Here is a 19334-nt window from a genome sequence, read left to right on the forward strand (position 1 = left end):
CTGCCCCTGCCCAACATACATATACACACACGACTCAGCTACATTGGTGAGCATTCGGCATCGGCGGTATCATATATACCATCGAGCATGGTCTGTTTTTATTGGAAACTCTCGATTGACCGTCTCTGATACATAAAGAAGCATATTTTCAAAGCACTTAGACTTATACAGTTACATAGAGGTGTATTTTCAAAGCACTTACAAATTTCATAGTGACCTATGGAACTTTGTAAGCCTGCAAATTGGTGGGAAAATGTGGGATACAAATGCTACAACTAATAATTATTATTATTTCAATTTCCAGCTTCTCAGTTTAAGAAAAAATTAGCCGAAACAACCAATAGCTGTGTGGGGGAAGGGGGAAGCCATCTCTCTTCTCCCTTGCATAAGGCAGCTCAAAATGACAGTATAATTATACCCTACATGGCATCTACAATACTGGAGCATTTCCATGGCTCCCTGGCTCTCTCTGTGAAATATGGTTTACATAAATACAGGACTTTATTGTGAATCTTAATAACTTTTTCTGTTAATGAAGGCAGTAACCTTAGAGCATGAAAGACAAGGAGGTAGAGCAGCAGCTGGGAAGGGACAACAGAAACTCTTAGTGCATCCTTAGAACCTGGGAGCACACCCTCCCTGGAACAAGATCTGTGACAATCAACAAAACCTTGTCCTACATAAAAAGCACTATGGGCCTTCAGAATTTGGTTGACATCAAAAGGATAATCGTGTTTTTTTCAGCGATTTGATAAGTGCTGTATGACGACTCAGCTACATTGGTGAGCATTTGGCATCGGTTGTATCATATATACCATTGAGTGGAAACTCTCGATTGACCATCTCTGATACACAAAGAAGCATATTTTCAAAGCACAGACTTATACAGTTACATGGAGGTGTATTTTCAAAGCACTTACAAATTTCATAGTGACCTATGGAACTTTGTAAGTCTACGTGCTTTGAAAATGAGCCCCAAAGTGTACACAATTATCAAGACCCCTGATACAAGCATTTCGCTGAAACACTGACTGTGTTGAGTCTGCCAATAAAATATCCTTTTGATGCCAAGCCAATTCTAAAGGCCCGTGTGCTTTTTATGCTTGTATGATTTGGCTTAGTGTGTGTGCTTTGGACTCCCTTCTAATCTAATTGTTGCATCAATAAAACCTGCCACCTTACATGATGGAACCATTTTGGTGTCATGATATAGACCCAGGAACTACTTTCCAATTCCAAGGTCATAGTCCAATAACAGGGAAGTTTTAGAGAAATAGGAGAACTTTCATTACCAGTAATGAAGTCCTATATAAGCAGACATGTAAACACCATAACCACTCAATAATTGTAGAATGAATGGAAAGCACTCACAACATTATTGTTATGTGGCATCTAAAATGACTTCCTGAATTTTTCCTGGTATGTCTCCTATTTTGCAGATTTACTTCATCTCCTATAGCCAAGTCTGGCCCCATTCTAGGAGTTCCAGGGGTTTCGTTGGTAGAAGACACAGGACGGGCATTTATGATGTGACATCTAAGTTAGAATTTGGACATTTTGTGCTAAACATCCAAAATCCAAAAAGAAAATATGGCCCATTTTCAAAACTGCTAAACGTCTCTTTTTTCATAAATACTGTTTGTGACAAGGTTTTGTGCTCTGCGCATTTATCTTTTCAGGCCATTTAAAAAAAAAAAAAAAAAAATGAACAAGTGAAAAACATAGAAAAATCAAGACATCAGGATATAGGAGGGGCCAGCATTTTTACCAGACTGGTCCCCCAGATATTCCAAGGAATGAAGCACCCTAGGGGGGCGCTGCTGTAGATTTCATATAAATGCTCTCCGGTACACATCTCACCTTTGTTCCCTTATCTTGTCTGCTGAGCCCTCCAAAATCCACTACCCACAAGGGGCGTAGCCAGACTTCAACGGTAGCGGGGGTTCAGAGCCGAGAAGAGGGGGCACATTTTAGCCCCCCCTGGCGCCGCTGACCCCCCCCCCCCCCCCCGCCCACCAGTCATTGCTGACACCGATCCCCCCGACCCGCCCGCCATTGCCGACACCTCTAACAACTTTGACCCCCCCCTGCCGATGATTTTCTTGACCCCCCCCCCCGCCTGCTGTCGCCTACCTTCGCTGGTGGGGGACCCCAACCCCCGTCAGTCGAAGTCTTCTTCCTTCGTTTGGTTTCTGACTGAGTCTGACGTCCTGCACATACAACGTGCAGGACATCAGACTCACAGAAACAGAATGAAGCCTTGCGATCTGTTGTATGTGCAGGATGTCAGACTCAGTCAGAAACCAAACAAAGGAAAAAGACTTTGGCTGGCTGGGGTTGGGGTCCCCCGCCAGCAAAGGTAGCAGGCGGCGGGTTGGGGGAGGGAGGGGGGTTGAGAGGGTCGCCAGCAGGGGGGTCCAGGCCCCCGTGGCCCCATAGCAGCTACGCCCCTGCTACCCACCACTACTAATCATTTCTATAACACTACTAGACCTATGCAGCACTGCACATATTATATGCAGGTACTTTCTCTGTCCCTGGAGGGCTCACAATCTAAGGTTTTGTACCTGGGATAATGGATGGTTAAGTGACTTGCCCAAGGTTACAAGGAGCTACAGTGGGAATTGAACCCAGGTTGCCAGGATCAAAGCCCACTGCATTAACCATCGGGCCATTCCTCTACTCCACTACCCCCAACTGTACACCACTACAATAGTCTTTATGGGTGAAGGGGTCACCTATATGTGGGTACAGTGTGTTTCCGGTGAGTTTTGTAGGACTCACAGTTTCCACCACAAGTGTAATGGGTAGGGGGAGGTATGGACCTGGGTCCACTGGTCTACAGTGCACTGCACCCACCACTAGACTACTCCAGGGACCTGTATGCTGCTCTAATAGACCTGGCTATAACAGCTGAGGCTGTCATAGAAGTTGGTAAGTACTGTTTTTATTCACATTTGGGGGGGGGGGGGCGCCAGGGGAGCAGCCGCTCCCCCAAACAGAGTTCTGTCGGTGCTGGTGCCTATTTTTTTTTTCAATGTGTTGCATTGAAAATGTGGTCCGGCACCGGCGGAAGTCCGCTCTCGCTCCCCCCGCGCCGTCAACCTGGCTCCGCTTCTGGGGGGGGGGGGAGGGTCCATCCATGATTCCCTCCAGTGGTCATCAGGTCATTTAGGGCACCTTTTGTGCCTTATTCATTATAAAAATGGGTCTAGACCAAACCCTTTAGATTTTCACCCTGCATATTTTCATTTTGTTCCATTATGGCTATAACATAGTAACATAGTAGATGACAGCAGAAAAAAGACCTGCACGGTCCATCTAGTCTGCCCCACAAGATAAACTCATATGTGCTACTTCTTGTGTATACCTTAGCTTGATTTGTATCTGCCATTTTCAGGGCACAGACCATAGAAGTCTTGCCCAGCACTAGCCCCACCTCCCAAACACCAGCCCCACCTCCCAATCTCAGCTAAGCTTCTGAGGATCCATTCCTTCTGAACAAAATGTCAAAGTATTAGGCCCACCCTAATTCTGCCTTTGAAACACACCCAACATACCCTCTGGTGATTTGGATGCACTACAGATGAATTGCATAGATAGACATGTGCAAACCAGGTTTCAAAAATACCTATTTGGACGTTTTTAAGAAGAAATTCATCCAAATGGTGCTTTTTGACACTTTTTAGGATATTTTCTGTTTTGAAAATGAGCCCCATTGTGATGATCCCACAAAATGCTTGACAAATCCCAAGCACTAAATATTCCTCAGCTGTGCAGATAATTTCCTGTCTCAGCTACCCTCATCCATCTCCAGGATTTTAGCCTTTTCTATAGCAATTACTGCACCAAACCAATTAGCACCAGTGGTGCCCTCCCCCTCTCTTTGGTGCCTGGCAATCAGACCTACTTCTCAGGTCTGAATGCTCTTAAATCACCTGAGTGCATCCTGGGAGTGTGGGGTTATAGGAAACTGGGATATTCACACTACTCTTTAAAATGTTTATTTCACACACACACACACAAAAAATAAATAAAAATCTAAAAATTAAGAAGCAAAACTAGCCAAGAGACCCACAGCAAAGGCTGGGAATTGCTATTCTCTGTGCTTTATATATGATGACATAAAAATGTCAGTTCGTATATTGCATTAATAACCTGGAATCACTATCAGACGAGTGTGTGTATCCTGCTGTCTCTATCAGGTTCCTTTTTCATTTCAGAATATGAACACAGATTTAATTGGCTTTGTAATTAAAAGCTTTTATGGTAAATTGAATCATTTTTCTTTATTTTCAATTTCCTGGGTGATGCAGCTGCATAGATATTTAAATTAAAGCAGTTGCAATGGCTAATCCTCCCAAGTTCTGCTGTTTCTCTCACACTAAGCAAGTGTCAGGCACACCAAGGATCTCATCACTAAAATGATATTAAAAATAGCTCTACAATAGCCCCATTTCTCTATACTTGCTTCACTGTTCCCTCCAAGCTAAATGACTGTCCTCCAATTACATTGCTGCCAGTGGGGGGTGGTACTTCAATATTGTGCTTTCAGTTGCTAGGAGTTGTGCAGAGCTTCCCTCTGTAAGAGCACCCCCTACTGGCAGGACTGTAGGTGGCGGACTTCTGCTCCGCTTAGAGGGAAAATTGCTTGATATGGTGTTTAGATACTTTGGACTAGAGACCTGTATTTGAACGGGGTTTTGCAGGAATCCCCTCCAGGACTGTGGGGTTCCCAAGGGGATGGAAGCAGTTCCCGTGGGGGTTCCCATGGAAGTGTAAGCTGCACCTGCGCCAGCCTCTCACCTACCAAGTTCTTTTAAGTGCCACCTCCTCCTCGCTTTAACAGCGCAGATGCAGAAAGTCTTCCATTAATCCTTTCTGCTCACAGGCTGATGTGCAGGCCTCAGCTGTGACACAGGCAGGCACGAGTATCAGAGGTCACCTGACCTACTGGTGCATACATGTGGTGACATCTGAGCACACATTGCCAGCGAATCACAGATGAGTCTTACACATGCACACCAGAACTTCCATTCCTTCCTTGCCTGAAGTGCTGTGGCTGAAGTCCAGAAAGACAGAGAACCGACCAGAATTTTTTTTTTTTTTTTAGGTACCATTTATTTATTTAGATTTTGCTCACACCTTTTTTCAGTAGTAGCTCAAGGTGAGTTACATTCGGGTACTCTGGAGGGCTCACAATCTAAGTTTGTACCTGAGGCAATGGAGGGTTAAGTGACTTGCCCAAGATCACAAGGAGCAACAGTGGGGATTAAGTTCTCATGGGGACGGGTTAAATTCTTGCAGGGATGGGTAAGGACAGGTTAGATTTCTGTCCTCGTGCAGCTCTCTACTTTGGACTAGATTCTGTAAATAGCCTACAAATAGGTGGGAAAATGTGGGATATAAATGTAACAAATAAATAAAATATAGAAATAAATGGCACCCGAATGAGCACTAGGAGCTATCCTATAAACAGTGCTACAAGTAAGGCAATATTTATAGAATAGGTCTTAGCGCCGGGATCCTGGGCATGAAGATTTACACCAACTGAAACCTGGTATAAATCCTCACACCTAAATTAGGCACAGATCTACCACACTGCTTCAGGGCTGGTGTTAGACATTCAGGGGCCCAGGGCAGAAACTGGGGAGGGGGCCCAAACGTTGGCCTTCAGCCTATGCTTCCTTTAGCTTGAGGCAGGTTTAGGGCCCCCTATGGTATGGGGGCCCAGGGCAATTGCCCTGTTTGACATCCCTTAATGCTGGCCCTAACTGCATGCAAATTCTAGGAATGCCCATGATCCACCTATACCCATCCCATGGCCACACCCTCTTTTGGGATCAACACAGAAAAGTTTACATGCACATCTTTATAGAATCCTGACTAGGAAAATGAATGCGTAAATTCTGGCAATAATAATCGATTGTTAGCATCCAATTATTGGGGTTAATTGGCTTATCTATTTTTGTGGATTTAGTTCAGGCTGCTTTCATGATAGTTCAGGGAAAGTTACCTACTTACCTGAATGTATTTCCCTGTCCTTAGCGGGTTTACAATCTAAGGGACCCTTCTATTAATTTTTTTGAGGGGGTACGTCTGGGGGCAGAAAGTAGGCATTCTTGTGCTAATCAGTTAGCACAGCTATAGTACCACACACTTAGTGCAGGAATAGCATGTATGTACTCGTTTTGTTTTAAATGGACAACATTTGCATGGCTGTTAATACAGGAAATAGAAAAAGGTCATTTTTATGCTGCGATAACAGTGGCCTAAGTGAACAGGAAAAATCCACGCAGGGCCACTTTGGCTGCAGCTTAGTAAAAACTCCTACGCTTGACCCTGAGGCAATAGGGAGAAGCCTTAGAGGATTTGAACCCTTGCTTCTCAGCCTGATGCTCTAACCACCAAGCTACTTCTCTGCTTGCGTAATGCTGCTGTTTAGAGAACATGAGAAGCAGCGGTTCACTTCCCCTTCCCTTCTGGGCTCTCAGCTCATGGTTACCCAGCATAAGAGAGGGCTGCAACTTCTCAGGCACAGAATGTACCAAAGGCTGTGAGATTAATGAGAAAATATTCTGTGGCGATGCGGTAAGCTAATGAGCTGCAAATTCAAAGGGCACAAATTTTGCACGCTAAAACTGAGGAAAACCTGCCAGGCACATGCACACACAGGTTTTGTGGCAAGTGCAGCTTCACTGTGTGCATGTCCAAAGAAAAGGAAAGTGGCAACACACGTGTGTATGAATATGAGCCTCACCAAAATTTCTCACATATTAAATTTCTGTGTGGCTCATATTTATGTGCAGAACAGCATGTGCTGATGTGCACTACCACTTTGGTTACATGCACAGAGTTGTAACCTCCTGTTTCTCTTTTAAAGTTGCAGACAGTGGCTTAACCATGGGTAAGTCCAGGTAGGCAGGAGCCCACCTACTTTGGATTCAGGCCCATCCAACAGTGGGGTACATCACTATAGCTGGCGGGGATCCCTAAGCCCTGCCAGCTGAAGATGTGTGTAAAGGGGAAAGGGATAGTGATAGGAGTGTATTACTGTCCACCTGGCCAGGATGAACAGACTGATGTAGAAATGTTATCAGAAATTAGGGAGGCTAACAAACTGGGCAACACATGGGTGATTTCAATAACCCTGATATTGACTGGGTAAGTGTAACATCAGTGCATGCCAGGGAGGTAAAATTCTTCGATGAAATCAATGACTGCTTTAAGGAGCAGCTGGTTCAGGAGCCAACAAGGGGAAAAATTCTAGACCTAGTTCTTAGTGGAGTGCATGTTCTGATACAGGAGGTAATGGTGCTGGGGCTGCTTGATAACAGTGATCATAATATGATCAGATTTGATATCAGCTCTGAAGTAAAGTACACACATGAAATCCAATATGAAAGCATTTAACTTTCAAAAAGGAGACTATAAAATGAAAGAAAAAAAAGCAAAACTTTTTACATCAGGTGTGGATGCTGTTCAAAAATATCATCCTAGAAGCCCAGACCAGATGTATTCCATGTATTAAAAAAGGAGGAAGGAAGGGCAAACGACAGCCGGTATGGTTAAAAAGTGAGGTGAAGGAAGCTATTAGAGCTAAAATAAAATCTTTCAGAAAATGGAAGAAGGATCCGACTGAAAGTAATAGGAAACAGCATAAGGAACGGCAAGTCAAATGTAATGCGCTGATAGGGAAGGCAAAGAGAAACTTTGAAAAGAAGATTGCATTGGAGGCAAAAAACACAGAATAACAACTTTTAGGTATATTAGAAGCAAGAAGCTGACAAATGAAGAATCAATTGGACCGCTAGGTGACCGAGGGATAAAAGGGGCAATCAGGGAAAACAAGGCCATAGCAGAGAGATTAAATGAATTCTTTGCTTCGGTCTTCACAGAGGAAGATGTGGGAGAGATACCGGTGCCAGAAATGTATTCAATGCTGACGAGTCAGAGAAACTGAAACAAAGAAGATGTAATGGTGCAATCTGATAAACTGAAGAGTAGCAAGTCACTTGGACTGGATGGTATATATCCTACAGTACTGATAGAATTGAAAAATGAGCTTGTAGAGCTATTAGTAATATGTAATTTATCTTTAAAATTAAGCGTGGTACCAAAGATTGGAGGGTGGCCAACAGGGCCGCCAAGAAGTCCCCTCCGTCCACCACCGGGCCGGGCCTCCCTGAATTCAAATCATAGCGCCTTACCTCGACCTCGCTCCATGTGAAAGAAGCGCAGCAGCGGCAGTCTGCAGATTGCCTCCCTTCGGGCCTTCCCTCCCTGTGTCCCACCCTCATCTGACCTAACTTGAACGAGGGCGGGACACAGGGAGGGAAGGCCCGAAGGGAGGCGATCTGCAGACTGCCGCTGCTGCGCTTCTTTCACATGGAGCGAGGTCGAGGTGAGGCGCTATGATTTGAATTCAGGGTGGCCCGGCCCGGTGGTGGATGGAGGGGGGTGGTGACGACGACCTTGGGGGGGGCAGGGTGGGGCCCCGGGGGCAGCCTTGCCCTGGGCCCGGCCCAGTCTCTCTGCGGCCCTGGTGGCCAATATAACGCCTATTTTTTAAAAGGGTTCCAGAGGTAATCTGGTAAATTATAGACTGGTGAGCCCAATGTTGGTGTTGGGTAGAACGGTAGAGACTATTATAAAGAACAAAATTATAGAGCATATTCATAAGCATGGATTAATGAGACAAAGCCAACATGGATTTAGTGAAGAGAAATCTTGCATCACCAATCTACTACATTTCTTTGAAGGGGTGGATAAGCATGTGGATAGAGGTGAGCCAGTTGATATTGTGTAGCTGGATTTTCAAAAGACATTTGACAAAGTACCTCATGAAAAACTCCTGAGGAAATTAGAAAGTCAAGGGACAGGAGGCAATATCCTATTGTGGATTAAAAACTGGTTAAAAGATGAGTAGGGTTAAATGGTCAGTATTCTCAGTGGAGAAGGGTAGATGGTGGGGTTCCCCAGGGGTCTGTGCTGGGACCACTGCTTTAAAAAATATTTAGAAATGATCTACAGATGGGAATAAACTAGTGAGGTAATTAAATTTGCTGATGACACAAAGTTATTCAAAGTTGTCAAATCGCAAGAGGATTGTGCAAAATTGCAAGAGGACCTTATGAGACTGGGCATCCAAATAGCAGTTGACTTTAATGTGAGCAAATGCAAAGTGATGCTTTTGGGAAAGAGGAACCCAAACCATAGTTATGTGATGCAAGGTTCCACATTAGGAGTCACCACTCAGGAAAAGGATCTAGGTGTCATTGCTGATGATACATTGAAACCCTTTGCTCGGTGTGTGGCAGTGGCTAAGAAAGCAAAAAGAATGTTAGGAAAGGAATGGAAAACAAAACTTGAGAATGTTCTAATGCCTTTGAATCGCTCCATGGTGCGACTGCACCTCGAATACTGTGTGCAGTTCTGGTCACCGCATCTCAAAAAAGATATAGTGAAATTAGAAATGATACAGAGAAGGGAAATTAAGATAATAAAGGGGATGGGATGAATTCCCTATGAGGAAAGGCTAAAGCAGCTAGGGCTGTTCAGCTTGGAGAAGAGATGGCTGAGGGGAGATATGATAGAGGTTTATAAAATACTGAGTGGCGTGAAACAGGAAGATGTGAATCACTTGTTTACTCTTTCCAAAAATACTAGGACTAGGGGGCATGCAAAGAAGCTACTAAGTAGTAAATTTAAAACAAAATCAGACAAAATATTTCTTTAATTGTCAATAAGTAATTACACTTTGGAATTTGTCAGAGAATGTGGTAAAAACAGTTAGCTTAGCAGGGTTTAAAAAAGGTTTGGATAATTTCCTAAAAGAAAAAGTCCATAAGCCATTATTAAGATGAACTTGGGAAAATTCATTGCATATTCTAGAATAATCAGCATAAAAACTATTTTGGTGTTCTGGGATCTTGCCAGGTACTTCCTGGATTGGCCACTGTTGGAAACAGGATACTGGGCTTGATGGACCTTCAGTCTGTCCCAGTATGGCAATGCTTATGTTCTTATGACATCTTCTGCCAGAATCCCCAGGCCATCTGAACTCTGGGGAAATAAGCAATATACTTCCAGTCACTGGTGCCAGCGCCTGTTATGAATGCTCAGCTGATGCACCTGAACTGAGCGTGCCAGCATTGGTGGCTAGAAGTGTGTCACCAACTTCCCCAGTGTTCAGATAGTCCATGAGGTTCTGGTGGAGGGGTATTCAGCTGGTGGGGCCTGGGAATTCCCACCAGCCAAAGTATTAAATGTAATGCTTAGGGGAGGGCAGAGTGTGTGGACCCATCCAGAAATTCACTTCTGGATATGCTACTGGTTAGACACTGGCTCTGGTTACAGAAAAAAAAAACTGGCAGAAATCCCCAGACCTGGTATTAAATCTTCTCAACCACCCTTTTATCCTGCCTTAAACCAGGCAGTAAATTTCTAGCATGTTAAAATTCCCCATTACTTCTGTGCATTTTATCCAATGGACTCATTATTATGCATTTTATCACGCTGTGCACTGTTTACCAAGCACGTTAACTGCTGCGATAAACCCTTTCTCCATTGTGAAACCAGTAACACACATACAGAATGCTCATTAATTTGTGTGTTTCTGTGCATGGTAACTTTCTGCATTGGCCCCTGTGCAGAAGAGGCTCATGTCATGTTCCAATGCTGTGAGATAGAGGTTGTTTCTGCCAAAAATGCCAGTGCGTTGTCAGCTGAAACCAACATTTTTTTTGCTTTGCCCCATGGCTCTCCTCCTTCTTGAGCTGAAAGAGCTCTCACTTCCTCCCTCCCTCCCTGAACAGGAGAAATCCTTCTTCTGGACCTACTGTACTGCCCTGGTGGTCTAATGGCTAGTGAGGGCAGGAGAGATCCTCATTCACTCTTACCCATGCCATTTCCACAGTCAAAATGGCTGCTGTCACTTCCAGCAGCAGTCTCGCAAGATTGTCACTAGAGATCATGACAACCATTTTGAGATTGGAGCCTGCACAGGCAGGAGTAATCTGCTGTCGCTCCTACCTTTGCCAACTCCAATCTCAAAATGTACCACTGGAAGTCATGGCAGCCATTTTGACTATGGAGACAGCATTGGCAGGATGATTGGGGATCCCCAGACTAGTCACTAAACTACCAGGGTGGTATGATAAGCCTGAGGGGACCTATGGATGCAAAGCTTCTTCTGTTCATGGGGGGGGGGGGGGGGGAGAGGAAGTGGGAGTTCTTTCAGTTCCAGGATAACAGCAGCAGAGGGAGGGAGGGAGTGGGGGCTCGGCCAGATTCAGCCAAAACCGAGTATCAAATTTCGGCCACACATTCAAGTTTCAGCCAAAACAACAAACAAAATGGTTTTGCTTGCCCTCTTTTGTGAAATATTTAATTCAAATAGCCACAATTTATAAGCAAAAATCGATGTATCCCATGCAGCCTTCAATGTTCAGAGTTGCCCACCCCGCTTCTGGGGCTTTGCAAGTCAACTGAATGCCCTGAGGCCCTTTGGGCTGAGGTTTTTCCGATCAGTGTGTCATTTTATTTGACAGGTTTCCAACTGTTATTAGCATCTTCAGTAAGCTACCAGACTAGATTACCGATAAAATACAATTATCTGTTTCAAATAATACATGATGTTGGGCCCCCGATTAGAGAGATGGGGGGGGGGGGGGAGGGAGCCCCAACTTCACACCCTGACCATTTCTACTGTAGAAACAAATTCGCCTAGCAGCACCGTTTCTACTCGTTTGAAACCAACATTTTCCTTCGGATCATTCAAAAAAAAAAAAAAAAAAGTCAAAAGTTCAGCACCTCAGCCGTCTATTCAACTATTCTTATCTTAATTCAGTTTTGGTTGTAAAGTGGAACAGCAGGAATAAGGACGGTGCGAACTGATGTAGAAACCGGAGCCTGCAACTAGGCTGCTTCAGTTTATACCGGTCTCATCAAATCAGCATTGGACTAAAGCTTTCTGGCAGATTCTGGGGAGTGGGTGTGAGGTATTCAGGTTTTGCTGTACAGATGCTCTTTCAATCCTCTTGTTATTTGCCATTCATTTTTTTTTTCTTTTCTTTACAAGATCAAGCAACGCGTAGGTTTTCTTAGCGACAGATGGAGAGAAAATTCCATTTCATTTTTTTTTCTGCAATAACATTATTTTGGAATGACATTTACAGAAATTGTGTAAAAAGAAAAAACAACAACATTTCAATATACACACACCAACTGGATCTATGGAACTGCTATGGTTGCAAAGTATAAGACAATATATATCAAAAGTAATTTTTCACTGGAACCAGAAGGGTGCCAAGGGTTCACCTTTAACTTGGAGAGATTTTTCTCTGTGATGCGAGACTTCTGCCCAGGACCTCACTTCTTGCTAACTTGATTGATATTGACGTGCGAGTTACATTTAATATAACCTTGCTAGGGGGACGACGCGGTTCGTTTCTTTAGCATTGCTGGATTTATCCTGTCTTATGGGATTACAATATTGCCGTAAATAGCCTTTGAGCAGCTGAAAGAACATCAGATCTTTAAAGCACTCTTCAAGACGCAAAAAAAAAAATCGAAATCGGCCACTTCCAGCTTTTATTTCTGTTCTGAGGTAATCTCCTTGGGTATAGGGATAAAATCACGCCTTTTGTTGCAAAAAAAATTTAATGCACCGTAGGAATGGAGGTATCCTTGAAAAGTGGCATTATGCATATTGGGAGACGAAAAAGGGAGGACAGAGAGGAGGTTGCTGTCCCACCACGAGGTCAGGAGCTCTTCAGAAATCCCATCCAAGGCCAGGGACTTCCTTAGGACTTTTGCATAGGTCTCCCACACAAAGCAAAGAAAGGGCCATGCTTTGGGAGAGGAAGAGACCTGCGGCCAGAGAAGACTACTTGCCCATTTTCTGGAGAACTGGTACCATTTATATTCGAGGGAAAAACGAGACCACTGAAGTAGGGTTGACTGGAGAGAGGAAAGCTAATGATTCAACGAGTGCATAGAGGCGAGAGAAGGGTCTGCATAACTGGAAACTGAAGAGAAGCGCCCCAAAATATGAGTAGAATTCTCTCTCAACCCTATTAAGACAAAATGGCTTCCTGTCCCTAACAGAGAACAAATGTGCTTTTAATAATACAGAGGAAATATAATCTTCTTCCCAACGCTGAAAATCATACCTCTCTGACCCTGGCACACAGTAGCGGACCCCTCGACATGTCAAAAAGAAATCTGCCTCTGTCCATGAACAAAGACCCTCCGTTCCCATGGGCCACTCTCTGGGCTTCACTCCTTGATCTGCATCAGTTCCTTCCTTGTCTTCAGCAGATCTCTTATACAGTGCCTGTGCCATCTAATTGTGTGGCGATCGGAATTGGGGTCTAAGATTTATCCACCTTTCCTGAACCCCCCCCCCCCTCCTCTTAAGCTCCTCTATCACAGATCAGTCACCACCACCAATATAGAATCGTTCCCCTCAAGTTTAATCATGGATAAGTTACCTCCGAACTCCAGTACCAGGGAAGTTACCCCCCCCCCCCCCAATATCCTAAAGTCTTTTATCACAGATCAGTCTCTCCCCTACTCCCCCAAGCTTGTGCACCTCGACCCGTTACATCTCCTTCCGAAGCTCCGGTACTACGGATCAATCACACCCCTTCCACTTCAGCTCCCGTGCTGGAGTCATTTATATCTCACCCACCCAACCAAGCTCCCATGCCATGGATCAGTTACTAACTGAACATATCCGTCCTTCCCCGTATAACCTGCTTCTTCCTAGGTTTAGCCTGAAGCAGATGCGCTTCCGCAGGTCCAGACTCGCCCTCCTGCTTAGGGGTAGTCTTACTCGCCCCTCCCCTCACCTGTAGCCCGTTGGCTTTCACCCTTAGCAACCTGAAGCATGTTGAAAAAGCACAGGGGGTGGGGAGGGGAAAGTTCCTTCTCCCGGGCCAGGTGACCGGAGGAAAGAAAAAATTAAAAAAAAAAAAAAAAGAGGACCGAGACACCGAAAGTCTGTCACTCTCTAGTCTAGAACTTAAGAGTGGCCGGTGAGGGAGGACAGGGGCAAAGTTGGCGCACCAGCCAGAAAAGCCAGCTGCTGCCACTCCGCAATCACCTAATGCCCGCAAAATGCAAGCAGCGAGGATTGAAGAGAATCACTCAGATCTGCCTGCGTTAACTGAAGAGATGCAGCTCCCTCTGCTAATTAAATCTATCCTGAAGAGCGGAGCTGCCGAAAAGCAGACAGACCCTGAAATAAAGCCCTAGTTAAGTCCAGTTTTAGCAAGGGTCCCTTCCTGGACACCAGTTCGTGTTGCATTTTAAGAGCAGGTTAACATCGCACGTTATCAATCAATTAGAATTACCGTGAACGAAAAGCATCAGAGAAATGTTTATTTTAAGGAAGAAAATTTGATTATGCCTAATATTTGTCCAAACACTAAAGTGTTTGCGAACTGAGAAGCAGACTTTAATCGTACACATATTTAACTCGTCTCAAGTCACTTCACATAGCCAACCTTTGACGAATTGTTAACGTTTTAAGCTTAAACCAGTTTTCTCTCCTTTTCTTTCGTGCATTATTCAGGCAAGACGATCTAGCAGCAATCTGAAACGTGCATTAGACGAAGCCTGGCTAAAAGTCCGAGCTGGCTCTGTCCAGCGTACTCAGCCCAAAAGGAAGGGACTTACCTTTCTGCAAAGAGTACAGCAGGGTCACCGTTACCAGCCACATGCCATCAAGAGACCTCTGTTCCCTGGGAAGGAGGGCGAGTCCGGAGTTCTGGAGTTGCCCCTCTGTAACGAGCCTGCTTCCTTCAGTACTACAAGGCTCCAGGTTCAGCCGTTCACAGAGCTGAGGTGGGAGAGACTCCTCCTCTCTCCCCCACCCTGCCTTGGCTCTTGTCAGCAGCAGGGAGGGGAAGGGACTCAGCCACTCCCCCACCCCCAGCAAGGGCTGGGACAGAAGTCTCCTTTTCTCCCAATGGCAACCGCCTGCTAATTACTCCCCCCCCCCCCCCCCCATCTAGTAATCTGTGCGGGAGAAGAAGTGACCACATTTAAATATCTATTTCTGGTGGCAGCCTCCAGTTTGGCTTTATTCCGCCCCCAGGAAAGAAAAACAAATATTTGCCCCTGTCCTCCTATATGGATTTGTAGATCCTCTGTAAGTATAGTTACCGTCCTTCCCTCCGCCAACCTCCAACCCCCAACCATATTCGTGGAAGAAACCATAGTGGAATTACAGTACAATGTCATAAACTCATCTTTCACCTGCTGCCTTATAGATACAACCATGCGTTGTACTGAGGGATACAGGTAGATAGCTTTATACTATTAAATGCTGGAAATTTCTCTTTGCAGCTCATACATAGGGAAGAAGTAATTTTGATCGAAATTAGGATGGGAAAAACTAAGATACTGGCAGCATCAAACAAGCTAGTTTATTTGATCTTTATTCAAGTAAGCTTCCTCTGAGTTTAAATGAGTTTATTTTCAGTTGCCTATAAAAAAAGAAAGAAGTCTTAGAAAATCAAGCAGGTCGCATCACATCTTAGTGACAATGTGGCAGAGTTTGTCTGACAGCTCCAGGATATACACCCCTGAATCCGCAGCATTTAATAGGTCCTGGCTTAGTTCAGTAAATACATTTAAAAAACATCATCCATTCAAACTGAAAAGCATATACAGGTACTTATTTCAAACCTGGGGCAACTGAGAGTTAAGTGACTTGCCCAGAGTCACAAGGAGCTGCAGTGAGAATTGAATGGGATTGCACAATTTAATTATTTATTTTAAAACCTTTTACCCCACTTACCGTTAAGGGGCTTACAAAAATCATAAACATACATGATTCCGTAAAAACACAAAGAACCAAAACCAAAAATAATACATATCATAAAGAAATCTTGTGTCAGTGCTTTCTTCCTGTTTTTAGAAATAAAAATGACAAAACACCCTACTTTCCACCTGGAAATGGCCTCCATGCTGACAATCCTGAAGCCCAGCTTGCACAGATAGCAGAGGAGACTGGAAAGGATTTTAGGATGTTTGTATGAAATTGTATTGTTGCACAGTGGGGAGGGGTCCAAAACTCTTATCTGTAGATCAAATGTTACAGCTGTGACTAGAAATGGAACAAAGAACCACCCACAAACTGAAGAGGCAAATTTTGGTCTCTTCTGATCCTAAAAGAGGGATTAGGAAAATCAAGATGGAAGGAGAAAGATGATAAAGAGGCAAGAGAGATTAGGATAGAGAAATAAGCAGAAGACTGAAAGAGATTAGATAAGGGGACATGAGAAGTGGAAAGGATTTAACTCCTGTCTTTTTTTTTAGTTGTAGCTCAAGGTCAGTTACAGTGGGCACATTATTTTCCTGGTACAATAGGTATGCAATACTATATTCTGATACAATAGGTATGTTCTGTCCCCAGAGGGCTCATAATTTAAGTTTGTACTTGAGACAATAAAAAGTTAAGTGAATTGCCCAAGATTAGAAGGAGCCACAGTGGTGTTCAAACTGGGCTTCCCTGGTTCTCAGCTCACTGCTCTACAAAGCTCCAGGCAGAGGAAGGGACAGTCATAAGGAGAGGAGAAGGGAAGTAAGGGTGACAGGAAGCTACCCAGCAGGGGGGGGGGAGGGGGGGTTCTGGCATGCCCAGACTTGTTCTTCAGGCATATGTGTGTCTGTGGTTTTTGTTTTTAGATCTGGGATATTCCAGTTTTCTGCACAGTAAGATTTCTGATTTCATTCTTTGTTCCTTTATAATCATAATCAGACAATGTGGCTCAGTTCTTCTCATTTAAGAGGTGTAAAAGGGCAATAAGCATCATTATAAACCCACGGAAGAGCCATTTTTAAAGGACAGCATTCAGAGTTAAACACACACACCTGCATCTGATTTCTGTGTTAGTTCAGCTCCAGGGTGCCAAATCCCACCCTAATGTATTCTGTGTATGTCACCATATTGCCAGCACCACCTGGTGCCAGGGTCAGCTCTGAGCTCCCTCACGTGGTAACACTGTCAGCCTGACAGACAATCACTGAAGAGGATCTTACTGGAGAATGTTTTCAGATTAAGATACAGTTTAAGTGCTAAAGCACTGGGAATATCCCAAACGTAACAGAATACTCCCCTTTGGCTCTATGTATAATGCTAGACATATAGGTGGTTATTTTAGGAGCTCTATTCTTGTTTTGGGCATCTGAAAACTGGTATTTTGATGTCCATATTGAATTGGCAGCCAAATCCTGATGATATAAAACCAGGATATGGACATCTAGCACTGCTGTACATCCATATGGCAAGGGGGTATGGTCTGGGCATGTTTTGAACAGGACTAAGGAGGGGCCAAAATATGGACATCTAGCTCCAATCACAGAAGGGGAAGGGATGTCTATATCTAAAAAGAAGGACATTATCATTTAAATCTGGTACTTGGCACATCCAGGTTACAAAAGGTGCTGTGATTGAGCACCACATCTTAATCCCACAGTGGTTGCTGTCCCCCTAATGTGACTCCTGTAAGAGACAAAAGGCTCTATAGGTTCTTAACAGAGCAATCTGCTGATCTGAGTAGTGGTTTAATGGTTAGTACAGTAGACTGAAACACAAGAGACCCAGGTTCAAATCCCACTTCAGCTTTATAATTATTATTTTAAAATTGTGAGCCCTCTAGGGACAGAAAAATACCTAATGTACCTGAATATATAAGACGCCTACATGACTGAAGGCTATTGAAGTGGTGTACATTCAGGTATAGTAGATATTTTTCTGTTCCTGGAGGGCTCACAATTTAAAACAAAAATCATAAAAAGATAAAATGGGATCTGAACCTACTACTCTAACCATTAAACTACCTCCCTGCTCTGTATGGATGTCTGTGTGGCCATTTTATAAACAGACGGTCTTACGCTGCCACACAGACATCCATGTCCCTTGTTTCTCTCCCCCCCCCCCCCCCCCCCCCACCCATTTATAATTTGGACATTTCAGTGTGTAAAATAGATGTTCATGCTGGATGTTTCCAGCATATGGACATCCATATCACATGTATTTTAGAACAAGCTGTATCCATTTGTGATGTACCGACTTGGATGTCCATATTCTGAGTTGGATGTCCTTTCTAAAATACCTCTCATGCCGGATTATACATCTGGCATTATCCACCTCTTTCTATAAAGGTGTGCCCTCAACTTTCCGATTAGTTGCATGTGCAATTTATAGAATGGTGTCAGCTGCACACCCAACTTAATTATTGAATTAGGCACCAATTGGTCTTAAGTACCAATAATAGCCCTTAAGGGGTGTTAATTGTTGCTAATTAGCACTAATTTGTGGTTATGCGGATAAGTAACTGCACTTAGGCACTATTTTATAAACTTAGCACATAAATGTTATAGTGGGCAACTACAAAGGGGCATGTATGTGGGCCGATCAGGGGTGTGTTATAGACCTCTATCTCTTATGCACACAACTGCCAACTTTAAGACATTTATACCAATCTTTGACATGGTGTAAGTGCTCAAACCTAAAGTTCGGCACACACATGCCCACTTTTGCTCTATTCTATAATGGCAATTTCATGCACTATTGCCGTTATAGAATTGGTACACCTTTTTGAATTTACCCCTATATGTATAATGCCAGGGTTTGGAAGCTAAACAAAGATAAAGCAAAACTTCTGTGGTGAGTTCTTTCAAGTGATTTAAGACCGTTTACAAATGTGACTATTGATAACGTCATTATAGCTTTTGAAAATCCTGTTTGAAGATTTTGGGAATTATTTTTGATCCTTTACTGACCATGGAATTACAAGTTAATGCACTAGTTCATAATGTTTTCTGGAAATTCTGAAAATGTAGGCTCCTATGTCATTATTTTCATATGGATCAATTTTGGATTATAGTGCAAGTCTATGTATCTTTTCACAGTTAGACTATTGTAACATCCTTTATGTAAACTGTTTTAAAAGATTAAATAATAAGCTTCAAATTCTGCAGAGTACTGCTGTGCAATTGATATTTAATGTAAGTAAATCTGAGAGGGCAACACCATCCTATCCTATATAATAAAAAGCACCTCCAACGTTCTGACGCTGACTCCGTGGTACTGTGGCAGTGTAGGGTTCGTAAGTCTGTAGTTCAGCATTTCATTGGCTCTCACTGTCCCCGCCCTCACCAATCAGACAGAACGGAATTTGGAGGAGGGAGGTGAAGTGGATTGAATCTCTAACAAACAATCATATACAGGGAGGTACGAACATCAGTGGAGGCAAGTGCACAGAGTGGAAGGGAAGACAAACATTTAATCACTTTGTCACTCACACACATCACAC

General features: G+C 43.8%; 1 protein-coding gene across 1 annotated transcript in view; it reads right to left on the reverse strand.

Moving 5' to 3' along the window:
* DSCAML1 (DS cell adhesion molecule like 1) overlaps window positions 1-14798 on the reverse strand; it is a 465245-nt gene extending 450447 nt beyond the window's left edge. The window contains 1 exon segment of the mRNA XM_030221589.1: window positions 14686-14798. Coding sequence (XP_030077449.1) covers window positions 14686-14728 — 43 coding nt within the window. The 5' untranslated portion in view covers window positions 14729-14798.
* Window positions 14799-19334: the final 4536 nt, after the last annotated feature.

This window comes from Microcaecilia unicolor, chromosome 12, assembly GCF_901765095.1.
Source record: "Microcaecilia unicolor chromosome 12, aMicUni1.1, whole genome shotgun sequence".
In the NCBI taxonomy this organism is placed as follows: domain Eukaryota; kingdom Metazoa; phylum Chordata; class Amphibia; order Gymnophiona; family Siphonopidae; genus Microcaecilia; species Microcaecilia unicolor.